At 61.4% G+C, this 15,394-nt stretch overlaps 1 protein-coding gene across 3 annotated transcripts; it reads left to right on the top strand.

The window, feature by feature from the left end:
- Window positions 1–1,450: 1,450 nt before the first annotated feature.
- On the top strand, window positions 1,451–15,301 carry MLXIPL (MLX interacting protein like). Of its 3 annotated transcripts, XM_032448377.1 has the most exons (17): window positions 1,451–1,903; window positions 4,924–5,030; window positions 5,182–5,264; window positions 5,510–5,599; window positions 6,155–6,199; window positions 6,435–6,633; window positions 6,953–7,033; window positions 10,860–11,002; window positions 11,423–11,660; window positions 11,873–11,946; window positions 12,296–12,470; window positions 13,059–13,171; window positions 13,295–13,447; window positions 13,660–13,787; window positions 13,940–14,063; window positions 14,797–14,926; window positions 15,002–15,301. In XM_032448377.1, the coding sequence occupies exons 1-17, from the start codon at window positions 1,608–1,610 to the stop codon at window positions 15,109–15,111; spliced, it is 2,289 nt and encodes a 762-aa protein (XP_032304268.1). In that variant the 5' UTR covers window positions 1,451–1,607; the 3' UTR covers window positions 15,112–15,301. The 3 variants fall into 3 exon arrangements, with proteins under 3 accessions (XP_032304268.1, XP_015736472.1, XP_015736471.1); XM_015880986.2 differs by having other exon boundaries at window positions 10,860–11,660; window positions 13,328–13,447; XM_015880985.2 differs by having other exon boundaries at window positions 10,860–11,660.
- Window positions 15,302–15,394: the final 93 nt, after the last annotated feature.

The raw sequence follows: 15,394 nt of genomic DNA, 5'->3' as shown, positions 1-15,394 counted from the left end.
AGCCCTGGCAGAGCAGCAGGGCTGGAACTGCTCTCAAATGAATGGGACAGAGCAGAAAGGAAAGTCACATTGCTGCCTGCCGCCTGGGGAGCTGTGAGATGCAGCCTTGACCTCAAATAGTTTCTATCTGCGGGCAGAGAGGAGGGAAGAGGATGCCGTCATCGAGTGTTGGAGCACTGCAGAGCAAGCAATGCTGTGTTAAACTGATAAAACCTGGCACCCACGTTGCTGCAGGGCTGCACATACTGTGAGTGCAGATGAAAACTCACTGGCTTGGAAGTAAAAGGGTGTTAGAAGTGCCTCTTTGGAAGATGGCTGCAGGGTGACAGCTGTACCATCTTCTTCAGTGCGTGGGCTTGGAATGTGAAAGATATTTCTGGAGAGCTGAACCTTACCAATAGAGCTGGCTCCAACAGCCAACAACGCTGGGTGAGATCCGACAAGCAATGGAGATGGGAAACTCAAACAGCCTCGTGTCGTGTCCTTGTGAACCCATCACTCCACAGTGACCTCCCGTCTGCTGTGGGGTGATGGTCATAAACCCAATGATGGGAGTCCATCCAGGAGAACGTGGCAGAAGTTTGGGTGTGGAATGGCACCAGAGCTCAGCTGTTCATGCCAGGAATCAAAACAGCGCACACGTTCTGGTTGAACAGCAGCAGTGATGTCTGCTGTAAGGCCTGGAGCACCTGCAGGGATGGGGCTCCCACTGCCCTGGGCAGCAGCGCAGCACATCACCGCCCTCTGGGTAAAGACTTCCCTCCTGGTAGCTCATCCAGACCTCCTCTCTTTGAGTTCAGACCCACAACCAGCCCCCTCCTGTCACCACACTCAGCCCGTCCCCAATCCCTGCGGGTGTGCGACCACCCTGCCCAGCGCTGCCATCCCCCCCTCCCACATCTCAGCTCATGTTTTCCCCTCGGCTGTCCCGAGCTCTGCAGCACGGCTCAGTGACTCCATGAACGTTGTGCAGAGCTGGACGCCCGTTGCTATAATTTGAGTTGTTTGCATCCCTTAATCTGTGTTTGTTCCCTCGGAAGTGCAGGGAGACACACGAGGGCAGAGGCTCTGGGTAAACACGGCGCTGCTCTCCCTGCACACCATTAGCTCCGGGTAAACAGAGCAACTGCCAGCGGTGGGACGGGCAATGGGGTGAAGGAAGGGAAGGGAAGGGAAGGCCAGCCGGCCAAGGCCCACGAATGGCGGCCTGCAGCGCTGCCTGGGGCGCGTCATGGGCGGGATCACCGTGCTGCTATAAGTACGGCTCACCTGGGCACCCAGCACAGCCGGGCTGAGCTGCACCACGTGGCACTCGGTGCTGGCGGGCGACGTGCGGGGAGACAGCAGAGCAAAGCAAAGCAAAGCAAAGCAGAGCAAAGCAAAGCAAAGCAAAGCAAAGCAAAGCAAAGCAAAGCAGAGCAAAGCAGAGCAGAGCAGAGCAGAGCAGAGCAGAGCGGAGCAGAGCAGAGCGGAGCGGAGCAGAGCAAAGCAAAGCAGAGCAGCGTGTTCCGTGCAGGCTGTGCTGCCGGCTGGATGCCGGCGTGGTGCTGCGGGTCGGGTGCTGCGGCACATGTCTGAGGGCTCCAGCGGTGTGACAGCGCTGGGCGATGGCACAGGCCCAGCTGGGGCTGGCTGCCCCCTTCACGCAGCCCCCGGCCGGGCCAGGACCTGACTCTGACTTTGACTCTGACTCTGAGGATGCGGCTGTGGGTGGTGCTGGGCCTGGCACCGCACGGCAGAGCCCGTCGCAGGTGATCCACAGCGGGCACTTCATGGTGTCATCCCCACACCACGACGCACCGCCCCACCGGCGGCACCGCCGTGCAGAGCCCTCAGCGGCCGATCCACGGAGCATTGACCCGACCCTGACGTGGCTCTTCGAGTGCATGAGCCTGGAGTACAGGTGAGTCCAGGGGCAACGCGCTGCTCCCAGCTCTCTGTGAGGCCCACCTGTATGGGTGTATGGCCGTGCTGCTAATTGCCCCGCTGCTAATTGCTATGTGCAAACTGACGGATGGCATCCCCATCTTCTGTTGGGCTGCGGTGTGATATCTGCTCACAAAACATCCTAGGAGGTTCATGGGGAAGGAGCTGGTGCTGGTGCAGCTCTGATGGAGCCAGCTGAGAATTCCTTCCTGTCCTGGAGCATCTTTCCCACTCTCCTCCAGCAGAGCCGTCATCACCGCCTGCAGCACTCGGCCTTCGGCCATTGGTGGCAGCAGGCACCTGCCTCCTGTGTATTAGTGCCCGGGCCGTGACTGCATCCCCCCTTTCACCAGGGCCCGAAGGCTCTTTGCATTCTCTGCACCTCACAGCAGAACCTGGCACAGCTTTCCCAAAACTTCCCCTGAAATCCTGGGGCAGCATCTCCTCTTGTTTGTAAGAACAGACCCAAGGAAAGCAGGCGGGAAGTTCTGCCTTTCTCCTGGTCCCGTACTGGGTCTCATTCAGTTGCTGGCCTCCCTCTGCCATGGAGCACAGTGAGGTCACTCTCAGGTGCTGGTGCAACCAGAGCTGTGCAGGAATGGGGTGGGCTTCAGCACTGGGTGACACAGCCCATGGTCACGTTCCTCGTCACCAGGCTGACAGCCAAGGTGTCACCAGCTGAGTAACCCTGGTGCCATGCATGGGTGGCACTGATGGACAGGGCAGCCCCACTTCCCTTTGCAGTCCCAGCCCCACACTTGTCCCACTTGCTGCACGGGGCTGGAGCTGCCCGCAATTCGTTCATGTGCCCCTGAGCTCCAGAGCTGCCGGGCAGAAAGGAGAGGGGCAAGTGGCTGGGAGGCAGAGTGGACAGGAGCTGTATGACACCCACACCTTATGCTGCAGATATGGCTCCCTCCCTTCAGGTGTCTTCTGTGCAGCAGCCCCAGGGCCATCACTGTGACAAACCGTAGCTGAAGTTGAATGGCAGCCCTTGGCAAGGAGGATCCACAACAGCTACGAAGTGTTAATGGCACCCCTGTCGGCCACCCAGAGCCTGAAACATCAGCAGTGTCTCCTAGCTGCCTTGTTCAGCACCCGTGGGAGCAGCTCTTGGTTGGCCCTGGATTCAGGGTAGCTGTGGGTAATGGAATCCAGCTGGGGACATTTTGCCATTAGACTGTACCCAAATTCTCCCCTTGGTTCTTCTCTTTCATGGATGCCTTTCTGTCCCTCCATGCTGCCCCTCTCCATCTCACAGACATCACATTCTGCAGCTTTCCAGGACCCTAAAAAGAGAGTCACTCCAATCAGAGCTCAGGTTCAGCCTCCTATGGAGGCTCAGGACTGAGAAATGGTCACTTTTCAGCCCTCTTGGGGCCGGCGCTTCCCCTCCTGCCACAGAACAAGGAAGGGCTCTGCTGCTGTGCACTGCTCCTGCGAGGGAAAGCCAGGGGGGCTCACGTTGGCAAGGAGGACCATCCCTTCGCCTTCTCCCCCTGCTACAGCCCATTTCCTTCGCACAGCCCTGCATCTCTCCAGCTCATTCCTTGCCCCTCCTCTTGGTGCTGACATGGAGCAAAACACTAATTTTACTGCACAGTGAGGGCTGCAACGCTTGAACTTCTGGGCACGTTGAAGGCATCATGGAGCAGACGGGGGCTGCTGGCTGCAGTGCCAGGATGGGTTCAGGCTGAGCTGTGTGTCCCACAGCCAGCAGTGGGGTTTGTGATCCCACCCCTGCAGGGCAGCGGGACACCTGCCCTGTGCCAGAGTGCTGCTGCATCCCAGTCCTCAGTGCAGTTCACATCCATCTCCTCTGGACAGAATTTCAGTAAAGGGTGGGGCTTCCTTCAAGGCGAACCAGTGTGCAAAGATCAGCCTGATAAGCTCCAAAACTGAAAGGATCATTAATGGGAAGAAAGCAGGTTGCGGCGCAGTTCAGAGGCATCTCCCTCCCAGCCCCAGGTGCAGTGTCACACTGCAGCCCCACCAGCCCCATGCAGGGCCACGCACCCTGCTGCAGTTCGGGGCCAGGGCTGTGGGCTCAGGCTGCTCCTTTAAGCCAGTGGGCAGCGTGGGCAGCACCAGGGAGGAGTGTGGCTGGTAGCCTTGACCAGCAGGAGCGGGCCACGTGCTGGGGAAGGCCGTCATTTCCATTGGCTCCTCTGCCTGGCAACGCCACGCTGTTTGTTTTGTGCCATGGGGAAAGTTCAAAATCCCTGCTGATAGTGGAATGGCCAGTGCAGAGACGGGGCCTTAACCCTCTGCAGGCCACAGTGGTGGGGACAGGGTCCTTCCTGGCCTGGGGGCACAGAACGTCTCTCCCGGTCCTTCCTGAGGGTGAGAGCTCTGGCCCACAGATGTGTTCCTACACCAGTAATTGGGGGAACCACACGGCTCTGAGCTCCTCCCAGCCCAGGAGTGTCTGCCTGTAGCAAGGAGAGCCGCCAAAAAAGCCACTTTGCAGAGCTGAGGGACAGGGAGCCCCAGGATCCTGGCAGCAGCAGTGGGGGAGCCCTGACAGAAGCACTGCAGGGATGGGGCAGAGCAATAGCGGTGCTGAGCTCTCAGAGGACGCCCTGCTGTCACCTGCTGGGTGCTCCAGAGATGTTGCATGGGGTATGGAACACCTACCAAGGCAGCCCCAGCCTCTCCTCCTCCCTGCATGCACAGGAATCCAGAGCAGAACAGAGATCATGAAGGGACAACCTTCTGACTAGGGAGGAGTGCACGCACAGCGCTCCACGTGAGGATGCTGCCCATCAGGAGCAGCTTTGGTGCAGCCATGGGAGCAGTCGGGGTCAGGAATCCCTGCAGCTGGGGACTCCCAGCTCAGAGCTGTATCTGTAGCTCTGGGCAATCAGTTCCTCTGCCTGCCATGCTGTGATCCTGGGGCTCTGGAGGCCCTGCAGGATCAGCAAAGCTCTCACACTGGGGCTGTGCTGGGGGTCCCAGCATGGTCCCCTTCAGCTCCTCCTCTGCTCGGTGTTGCAGTGGGAAGCTGGTGTCACCGAAGTGGAAGAATTTCAAGGGGCAGCGGCTGCTTTGCCGGGATAAAATCCGCCTTAACAATGCCATCTGGAGAGCGTGGTACATCCAGTGTGAGTATGGGGCACTGCCTGCTCCCAGCTGAGCACCCGGCTCCCTGCGATGGCACAGTGTGTGCCCAGCCCTGCAGGCACCGTCAGAGCAGTGCCCAGACACGTGCAGGGGGAGCTGCAGACAAAGCCAACTGTGTTTTCCCCTGGGCAGATGTGGAGCAGAGGAAGAACCCAGTGTGTGGCTTCATCACCCCCCTGGAGGGGTCGGAGGCTGACGAGCACCGCAAACCAGAGGTAGAGTGTGGGCTGTCATGGCAGCTGGATCTGGGTGTGGAGGGCACAGTGAGGAGCTGAGGGCAGCAGAGCTCCCATCATTGGCTGCTGTGTTCATGAAGTCTGAGCGATAAAGTGTTGGTGATGTGTCCTGAGGACAGCGGTCCCGGCCGTGGGGCACCTGGGGCAGGCGTGGGCTGCGGGTGTGGGGCTGTGGGTTGGCTCCGTGGTGCCGTACGGCCGTGACACCCGCATTGCCCCTCCAGGCCGTGGTGCTGGAGGGCAACTACTGGAAACGGCGCATCGAGGTGGTGATGAGGGAGTACCACAAGTGGAGAACCTACTACAAGAAGCGGGTGAGCGGCGCTGCCCTGCTGCCCCTGGTTGTGGGGTGGCACATCATGGTGCCCAAAGTGGAGCTGCCGGTTGTACCACAGCGATGGTGGCGGGGTTCGGTGACCCCGTTCCCGGCCCCAGCAGCCCGGATCCAGCCGGCTGTGCCCGGTGTGCGGCTCTGCCAGGGCTGTGCCCGGCGCTGCACCTGCCGTGCACGTGCTGCAGTGGGACGAGCGGGACTCGCTGCGGGCCCGAGCTGGGCTGGGATTCGCTGGCAGCCGCGGCTCAGCCCGGCAGCACGTGTCTCGAGGCCTGGTGGCCCAGCGTCACCCCGGTGTCACTCCCAGCCGCGATAATCTGGTGCTGGTTCAGGTGGCACCAGCCTTGGCTGCCTGCCCGCGGGGCGGAGCGCCGTGCCAGCCTCCTCCCTCCTCATCTTGAAAAGGGGTGCAGCCCTGCACCGCTGTGCCCGAGTGCTGGGGGCAGATGTGAAGCAGGGGCAGCCTGGGCCGGAGCCTGAGCTGCCCTGCACACAGCCCTGCCAGCCGCCAGTCCAGGCTTCCTTCTCCTTCCAGCTCCGAAAGTCCAGCCGGGAGGGAGAGCTCTGCAGCCCAAAGCAGGTGAGTGTGATGGGGAAGGGCAGGCAGGGACAGTGGGACGAGGCGCAGATCCCTGCCCTGGGCAGCTCGGGAGAAGGGCAGATGAAAGCCATGGTCGGTGATGGCCCCAATGGCTGTGGAAGGCACTTGGGGTGCTGCCTGACTCTGGGAGCACCAGTGAGCCGAGCTGGAAGCCTCAGACATGGGCACTGCCTGCAAGGAGTGCCCACCGGCTCCTTTGCACCATCTCGTGCAGGACGAGGATGCCTGGAGACCGACAGAGAAATGGTGCAACCAGCTCTTCTGCAACGTGGTGCCCATGCTGCTGGGGGACGAGGAGGAGGAGCCGGGGGGTAGGCAGCACTTTGACTTGGACACGTTCCTCTCGGATATCTCTGACACCCTGTTCACCATGACGCAGATACCCAGCGCCCACCAGGAGCTCCCCGAGGACGGTAGGTGACCCGCATGGGGCCGCACTCCTGCTGGAGGAGGAGGAGGATCAGGCAGACAGCTCAGTCCTGGCACACTGTTACTTCTTGGCTTTGCAGCCTTGCCCAGAAGTTTGAGGGCCCTGCACGAAGCCCCTGAGAAGCTGCTGGGCAGAATGGTGGGAATGGGATACCCCCAGAGGATGGTCCCTGCGCTGTGCTGTGGGGCAGGGTGCGACCCGCAGGGAGAGGCTGTGGGTGGCTGTTAGTGAGGTCAGCAGTGCCAGCCCTGAGGTGGGGAGCTGGGGATGCAGCACCCTAACATTGCAGCTCTGTCTTCCAGCATATATTGGGAATGCTGACATGATCCAGCCTGACCTGGCACCTCTGCAGCCCAGCCTGGATGATACCATGGAGATATCAGGTAAGAGCTGGTCTATATCTGTGCAGCTCTGCACACCCTGCAGTCGAACATGGAGCTGAGCTGGCCTGGAAGCAGCAGGAGCTGCGGGGGAGGCATAAAGCACATCTGTTGTCACGCAGGGGCAGCAGAGGGACAGGGAGGGGCTGGGAGCTGTGGAAAGGGGCTTCTGCCAGCAGAGAGTTGCATCAGGAGAGTGAAGCCACCTGGGCTTGGCTGCAGGCAGAGGACAGTTATCCCCACAGAAAGTGGACACCTCTATGGAGCAGGTTCTGTACCACTGTCCTATCACTGCTCTCTTGCTGCAGAGCAGCTGGTGGGTGCTGGGACCCCATGATGGGCTGTGCTGTGTCTTCTGAGGTCACAGTTGCTGCCAGGTTGGCCTTGAAAATCAGATGTGGTGCTGGTGGTGTCCAGGACAGGCAGAGGGCTGCTGAGGGGCAGCAGGGGACAAGCAAGCCATCCTGGCAGCACCTGCTCCTGCAGTCCTCCTACCATCAGGACCTGCCTGTGACACAGGACACTGAGCAGAGCGGTGTCCATGAGCTGTGCAGTCAGTCAGGATGTGTCCTTGTCACATGTGCCCTGTGCAGGGCACCCACGGGCTGTGCCAGGCCAGGCACCGCTGATGCACGAAACACCAGAGGCCTCAGATGTGCTGGAGCCGGTGGCACGGGCACTGTGCAGGGTGGGACCCCGCAAGCAGCCTCAGGAGCACCCGGCCTTGGGAGCCCTCAGAGCATGTCCGTGCCCTGCACAGAGCCTGCCCACGGCTCCTGCCCTGCCACTGCAGCCGCCTCCACCTCCCACTTCCCTCTGCTGGAGGAAGCACAGGCCCTTGCACCACGCAGCCACCGGCTGATGCAAGACCAGATGCTGGTGGGGAGCAGGGCAGCCATGGGGCAGCCTGGTGTGCCGAGCTGGGAAGCCCAGGGGTGCAGCCATCGCGACTTCTTGCCCCCACACGTCCCTGTGGGCTGAACCGTGGGCAAACCCCAAAGGGGTCAGAACGACACCTGAGAAGTGTCCTTCCCCTTGCAGGTCCTTTGCAGCTGGGAGGCTGTTCTGAGCCCTGAAGCAGCACCTGACGGTGACACAGAGCAGCCCCAGTATCTCTGTCTATGGGCAACGTTCCCTCTGGTGCTGCTGGCGTGAGCACAGTGCGGCACAGCCCGGCCTCCAGCAGGGAATGGCACATGGCACCGTGGTGCCCATCCAAAGCCACGTGCTTCTATGAGCATTTTCCCCGGGGTGCTGCCTGGGACGAAGCGCCGTCACTGTGCTGCACGATGTGCAGGTGCAGCTGTGGTTTGTGCAGGGCTGCTGCTGTGGCCACAGGGCTGTAGGGTGAGAGGATGGAGAGCCCCTTCTCAGGAAGAGGCTGCTGCCAGACGCTGGGCGCTGTGTGCCAGAGCTGCAGTGCACCCAGCCCTGAGGGAAGTCCCCACAGCCACTTCTGCCGCCGGTGTGTGCAGGGCTTTTGGATCCTGGGTCTGTGCCTTACAGACAAGGCCAGCAGGGCAGAGCAGGGGCTCAGGACTCCAGTGGGGTCACGGGGCCATCGCCGTGTCTGGGGACTGTCACTGAGCTTGGTGCCTGTCAGTCAGCAGGCACAGGCCAATCCCCAAATGAGGAACCACGTCGTGTCCTCAGTGGGTGCCAGAGCGCAGCGTGGGGGGGTGGAGAAGCCCCGATGGCAGAGACGAGGGAGCAGCCCAGCCCAGTACCTGCGTGCTGCTGGCACTGCACTCCAGGTAGGACCTGCACTGCTCACTGGGGCCCTGGGGCCAGGCTGACGGGGTGGCATCACCCCATGGTGCTGCCGTGCTTTCCCAGAGCCAAGGGCCAACAACGGAGTGTCCCAGCCATGGGAGCAGGCTCTGTAACAGGAGTCTCTTTGGAGAGCACCCAGTATTGGAGCAGAATGCTGAAGGCATGGGGTGCTGACCACATAGGCTCTCATCCCCCGGGTGGCACCGTGCCCGGGCTGCACTACACAGCTCGGCAGTGGGTCAGGGCAGTGTGAGCGGAGAGGAGCAGGGGTGAAAGCTGCAGGGTGGGGAAGGGAAAGGAGAGGTGGAGGACGGGGGGATTCCAGCTGTTGTGCCAGGCAGCATCTGCCACCCACTGCGGCAGCACAGCGAGCAACACAAGAGGAATCGAATCTGCAGAGCTGGGCATCAGAAACGCCTATAAATGCATGCATAGCTTTGGTGCCAGCAGCAGGAGATGGCACAGTGTGCACAGGAGATGGCACAGTGTGCACAGGAGATGGCATAGCGTGGGCACAGATGAGGGTTGGGTGCAGTGTGGAGCCAGGTGCTGCACTCCCTGTGAAGGCAGCAACCATTAGGGTTGCTAACCATGCATAGTTGTGCCCCTGTGCAAACCAAGCGCCAGCTCTGGAGGGCAGGTGTCATGGTTCTGTAATGTTGCTGTCAATAATGTGGCTCTGCAGCGCTCCTGAGCATTCGGTGTGTCCCAGCCCCAGTCTGGGTGGCACTGGGAGCAGGAAGAGTTCAGTTCTGAGGAGGATGAGCTGCTGCCCTGAAGGATGGTGGAGCTGGGAGGCTCTGAGCGCCTTGGAGGCCATTATGAGCATGGGAATGCTTGTGCAGATAGCGGCCAACTGCCTCTAGCTGTGGGCTGGAAGAAGCAGGGCGGCAGTGCTGCTGCCCATCCATGAGGGGTATATAGCTGAATGCCATCCCCAGCCAGGGCACATTGGCTGCAGCCACTGCATGCAGGGCTGGGAGAGAAAGGGCCATGTCAGGGCTGAGCAGAGCAGGTGCGATTAGGGTTGGTCATGGCATTTCCCTCTGCACGTGCATTTGTTCCTCAGGTGTAGATTCAAAAAGTTACCAGTCCCAGAGGCTTTGCTTGTTCCAGCCAGGGCATCCCAGGCAAGGCAGCCTGTGCCAGAGCCTGCAGGAGCCCTATAGCATGGCCAGCACCCGGGGCACACAGAATGGGCAGGAGCAGCTCAGAAGGGCTCAGGGCAGCTGAGCACACACAGTGGAGGTGTGAGTGCTCATGAGCTGGAGAAGCTGCTTGGATACAGACCCCGTGTCAGGCAGCTGCTTGCAAACCCACCCAGCACTCCCACTCAGTGTGGAGGTGATGCCCCAGGCAGCAGGCAGCACTCTGTGCCATGGTGTCTGGGCCTGCGGAAGCACTGAGGCTGTGGGAAGGAGACAGGAAGGGAGAGGGAGTCGTGGCTGGGTCACGGGGCTCGGCTTCGGGAAGGCCATGGGATGTGGTTAGCCACAGGCAGCACGCACAGCAGGACTGGGGCTGGGAGGCCAACACTTGCCCCAACCCCAGTGGGACTGTCCCCTGTGACTCCAGGACAGTCCTCAGGGCTGCCCCACATCTGCCAGCTCTGCCACTGCCCCACAGCATAAGGGCTCAGCTACTGCACAGCTCAGGGCTGGCTGTGGGGATGCAGGGAGAGACCAGATCCCTGAGAGCAGCCAGAGCATGCGGCCTCAGCTGGGTGTTGGGGATGGGGTCTCCACCCTTGGGTGGTGTTCCTGGGCGGGTTTTCCTGTCCCATTGTGCATGGCCAGGCTGGGCTGTGCACGAGCTGCCTCTTCCCTCCAGCCATGTGAAGCTCTGGTGTTTCACAACCAGGGCACCAAATCTGCTCATACAGCCAGGAGCTGTTCCAGCCCTGCCAATTGAACGTGATGCCAGCAAGTCCCTGCCAGTGCCAGGCACGGCATGCAGCTCCCTCCAGCACGCCCCAACCTTGCATCCCCCTTTCCAGGGGCTGAAGCACTCCCCAGGCCCCCATTGCCCATCACCATCTCTTTGCTTCACCCCACAGATATTTTCGTTGGCCATCGGCCGCTGCCTGCGCAGATGCCGCTGGGCTATCAGGAGCCACCCTGCTTTGAGCCCCTCTATGGCAATGGAGGGACCGTGCCCGCCGGCCCCGATGCCCCACTCCCACCCAGCCCTCTCCTCCAGGTGAGCGGGACCCTGGCCCATGACCCACGGCTGCCGGTGCCCGAGCCACCCCTCCTGACACAGCCGTGTGCCCCACAGCCCGGTGATGCCACCCAGCTCAGCCTCCACGGTGCTTTCTTTGGCCCTGAGCAGCCCCCACTGGCCCCCGAGCCCCTCACCGCTGTGCCTGGCTGCCTCAGCCCCCAGCTCAAACCCAAGCCCTTGCTGCAGTATGGTTTCCCCAGCAAGTGCCTCGGCACGGAGCCGCTCAGTCTCCCTTACACCGCCCCCAGCCAGGCCCCTGGCACACCGTTGCTGGGCTCACAGCCGCCATTTTCCCCCGCCTCTGTGCCCCACTCCAAGTTCCCCTTCCCCCCCTCGCCCAGCCCCTCGCTCCTCACCCACCCTGCATCCCCGCTGCCCGTGCCGTGCTTTGCCCAGCACACCCCGGGCCTGGGCTACGCCATGGACGTGGTGCCCGTAGGGTACCCCAGCCCAGCTGCGCCCCAGCACCTGCACCCCGCCGTGCCACCTGCGCCCAGGTTTGCTACCCCAAAAGGGCCATCCCTGGGTGAGCGGCCGAAGGTGAAGGCCACCAAGGCAAAGAGGCCGCCAGACCCTCCTGTGCCTCCACACCTGACAGTGCCCAACGTCTGCCTGACCCAGCTGCTGGCCACAGGTGAGGGGTGACAGGGGAACTGAGGGTGGCGGTGTTGGGGTGCAGGGCTGCTGGGAGAGGTGGGCTGCTCCCTGAGCCGTCACTGCCTTCCCTGGGGCAGATGGACATGTGGGCTGGAGCTCGGGGCTGGCACTGCCATGGGGCAGGAAAATGTCACCCAAGCACCAGCTGCCCGACGCAGAAGGGCCCTTCTGCTCTCTGATTTCTTGCAGCCAAGCAGGAGCCAGCCCTCGATGCTCCACACATGCATGGCCCCGCGCTCATGCCCGCGTCCCCGGCCTCTCCGGTAAGCACCCACCTATCTCCAGGTTGGGGACTGTTCCCTTTGGCTGGGAATTACTTTCCTGTTGCTGGGGAACAAGGAGAGAAAGCAGCTCTGTGTGAAGCCCTTTGCAAAATGGAGTTAGATGTACATGGGGCTGGAGGTCAGGGTACTGCAGGAGCTCAGAGTGAGGCCGGGTGGGAGTCAGCCCCAATTAGAGAAATGGCAGAGCTGGGAGAGACCTCAGGGCCCTGTGGGGCTCCCTCCCTGGTCCCACTGCGGGTTTTGAGTAACCAAAGGGGCTGTGTAAACCTGGCGTGCATGGGGCGCTGCCCCAACCTCCCTCCTGCTTCCCTCTGCCTTCCCTCTGCAGCAGAGCAATGTCCCCGATGTTCCTGACGTCTTCCTGCCCAGAGTGGCCCAGCTGAGCTCGGTGCTGTCTCCTGGCTCCAGCCCTTCCCAGGAGGTGCCTGTGCTGCAGGCAGGTGCAGCCCCAGGGTCGCTGCGTGTCCCCAAGGTTGAGCGGCTCTCCCCAACATTGGTCTGTGGTGAGTCTGGGTGCCCGCAGGATGCCCCGGTTCCTGCAGGGAGTTTGAACCAAACACGGGGTTTAGTGTTTGGTGTTTCTTTTCTGAGAAAGTTCAATTTATTTTTTATTCCTACTGCTTTTAATTACCCACCTGAATGAGAGCAATTGCTTTCTGCTGGGGAGGGCACAGAACATTCGTCTGGCTCCTTCTCTGGGGGCAAAACCATAAACAGGAAAATACAAAACGTAGCAAAGTGTCAGAATGTGGTTTTGAAAACCAGAGCCGGGTTTGGAGGCAGGAAGCGCCCTGCGTTCACCCACAGAAACCAGACCGGAGCAGGAAGCTCATTTCCACTTCCAGCTGAGTGCTGCAAACCGCAGCCCTGCTGCACTCAGGACTCTCCTGGTGGTTTCCACCCCGCTGGGAATTTAAAACTTCATGTCCCAAATGCTCCCATGTCTTGTAAAAATGAGAGTGATTTGGGATTAGTTGGGGCAACAAGACGTGGTCAGACACGGGGCCGTCAGCTGAGGGTCTTGCTGCCCCAGAGCCAGGGCAGCGCTGCAGTGCTCACGCTCTCTCCAGTGCACCCTTCTACTCCCCCAGGCAGTGACTGGCCCAAGCCCAGCCAGGTGTCCCCAGGAGCTGCTCCACCACCCAGTGCCACCGTCTCCCTGCACCATCCCTCATCCCGTCGGGGCAGGCCTGACTCCAGCAAGGTACGGTGGGAACAAGTGCTGCCTCTTACAGGGGCAGCTTCTCCACGTGCACCCCCACCCGCTGCCCCCCACACTCACCCCCACGCTCGATGAATGCTTGGGGCCAGCCTGTCTCCAATGCAGGGAGAGGCCCAAGGCCATCTCTGCTGCCTGCAGATGGAGAACCGGCGCATCACACACATCTCTGCTGAGCAGAAGAGACGTTTCAACATCAAGCTGGGCTTTGACACACTACACAGCCTGGTGAGCACGCTGAGTGCCCAGCCCAGCATTAAGGTGAGCACACAGTGCTGCATGGGCTGGCGCCAGGCGTGCAGGGACACAGAACATTGCCTAGTGATGACACGGTCCTGGGCTGTGCCAGCATGCACGTTGTGGTGCCTAAGGGCTGCAGCCTGATGCCAGGGCTCAGCAATGGGGCACACAGCCCCTTGTGCCCTACTCATCCCAGAGGCTCCCTGCACCATCCCACTTCTGCCACCCTGCAGGTCAGCAAGGCCACCACCTTGCAGAAGACTGCTGAGTACATCTGCAAACTGCAGCAGGAGCGGGCAGCTCTCCAGGACGAGGCGCAGCGGCTGCGGGAGCAGATTGAGGAGCTCAACAGCTCGATCAAGTAGGGGGGCACGGAGCACAAGGTGTTGCCTGCTTGAAACATGCAGAGCCACCAAGCCCTGCGGCACACCGGGCTCCTCTTCTCACGTGGGGCAGCTGCCGTGTGCCCCAGGCTCCCACCCGTGGCCCCACAGAACTGTTTGTGCCTCACAGCCTGTGCCAGGAGCAGCTGCCAGCCACCGGGGTGCCCATCACGCGCCAGCGCTTCGACCAGATGCGCGGCATGTTTGACGACTACGTGCGCTCCTCCACGCTGCACAACTGGAAGTTCTGGATCGTATCCTTTGGGTCAGCACTGGATGCTCAGTGCCCCTTCCACCACACACCAGGTCCGCCCTCCCCTCCCAGCTGTGTGGGATCCCTGCTGCTCAAGACGTTCTGTGGGTGACACGTGAAGGGGACACGCTCAGATGCTTAGAAGAAACTTCTGTTACTAGAGAGCAGCAGGGTAGGAATAAACGGTCAGTCCTTGGGGAGCAGATTGAAGTGCCCAGACTGAGCTGGGCATTGCTACACGGGCAATTGCTCCCAATAACTTTGGAACTGGCGCTGAGATGCAGCAGCCATCGGTTAGAGGTTGGGAAAGGATCAGATGCAAACCCAGGAACATGATGGTTTCAGCTGGGTGTTTGTGTGCTGTGCTGTGCTGTGCGCTGTGAGCTATGAGCTGTGTGCTGTGCTGTGCTGTGTGCTGTGCTGTGTGCTATGGGCTGTGTGCTGTGCTGTGCTGTGAGCTATGAGCTCTGTGCTGTGCTGTGCTGTGAGCTATGAGCTCTGTGCTGTGCTATGGGCTGTGTGCTGTGCTGTGCTGTGAGCTATGAGCTCTGTGCTGTGCTGTGCGCTGTGAGCTGTGTGCTGTGTGCTGTGCTGTGCTGTGCTGTGTGCTGTGCTCTGTGCTGTGCTGTGCTGTGCTGTGTGCGCCCATCACAGCGCAGTGCAGGCAGGATCGCTGTTGGCCGCACACAGGGCACCGCGGCCACCGCCACGTTCGTCCTTAACCGCTCCAACAGTTCAGCGTCATCATCCGGCCCCTGTTCGAGTCCTTTAACAGCACGGTGTCCACCAGCAGCATGGACAGCCTCACGCAGACGTCCCTGGCCTGGCTGGAGCAGCACTGCTCCCTCCCCGCGCTCCGGCCGTGTACGTGGCGCCGCTCGGTCGGGGGGTGGGAGCAGCCGGCCCGGTCCGGTCCGTGACGTGCCCCGTGTCCCGCAGCGATCCTGGGCTCCCTGCGGCTCCTCAGCGTCTCCACGTCCATCCTCAGCGACCCCGCGCGTGTCCCCGAGCAGGCGGCGCGCGCTGCGGCCGGGAGCGGAAACACGTGACAACCGGGACGGGACGGCGGGAGGGAAGGAGGAAAGGGACACCGCAACAACAAGACGGCGCTCACGGGACCGGGCCGCGTCCGCACCATAAAGCAACACCATTAAACCGACACCATTAAAGCTGCGCCATAAACCGGCCCCGTTAAAGCTGCGCCATACGCCGGCCCCATTAAAGCCCTCATAAACCCGGCCCGGTACCGGCCGCGCCATTAACGCCCCCATAGAAACACGCCGCCGCAACTTCCGGCCACGCGCGGTCACGTGGGAGGGGGCGGGGCCAAAC

The sequence above is a fragment of the Coturnix japonica genome, chromosome 19 (genome assembly GCF_001577835.2).
Source record: "Coturnix japonica isolate 7356 chromosome 19, Coturnix japonica 2.1, whole genome shotgun sequence".
Lineage (NCBI taxonomy): Eukaryota > Metazoa > Chordata > Aves > Galliformes > Phasianidae > Coturnix > Coturnix japonica.
The sequence above is the reverse complement of the archived record's forward strand: the minus strand, read 5'-3'. Positions and strand labels throughout refer to the sequence as shown.

What these genes read in the sequence shown, in the direction of transcription:
- MLXIPL (XM_015880985.2), top strand. Translation starts at nt 1,608, where the DNA reads ATGGCACAGGCCCAGCTGGGGCTGGCTGCCCCCTTCACGCAGCCCCCG. An exon ending in CCGCGTCCCCGGCCTCTCCG is followed by an intron (nt 11,947 to 12,295) that starts GTAAGCACCCAC and finishes TTCCCTCTGCAG; the next exon opens with CAGAGCAATGTCCCCGATGT. An exon ending in CCTCCCCGCGCTCCGGCCGT is followed by an intron (nt 14,927 to 15,001) that starts GTACGTGGCGCC and finishes CGTGTCCCGCAG; the next exon opens with CGATCCTGGGCTCCCTGCGG.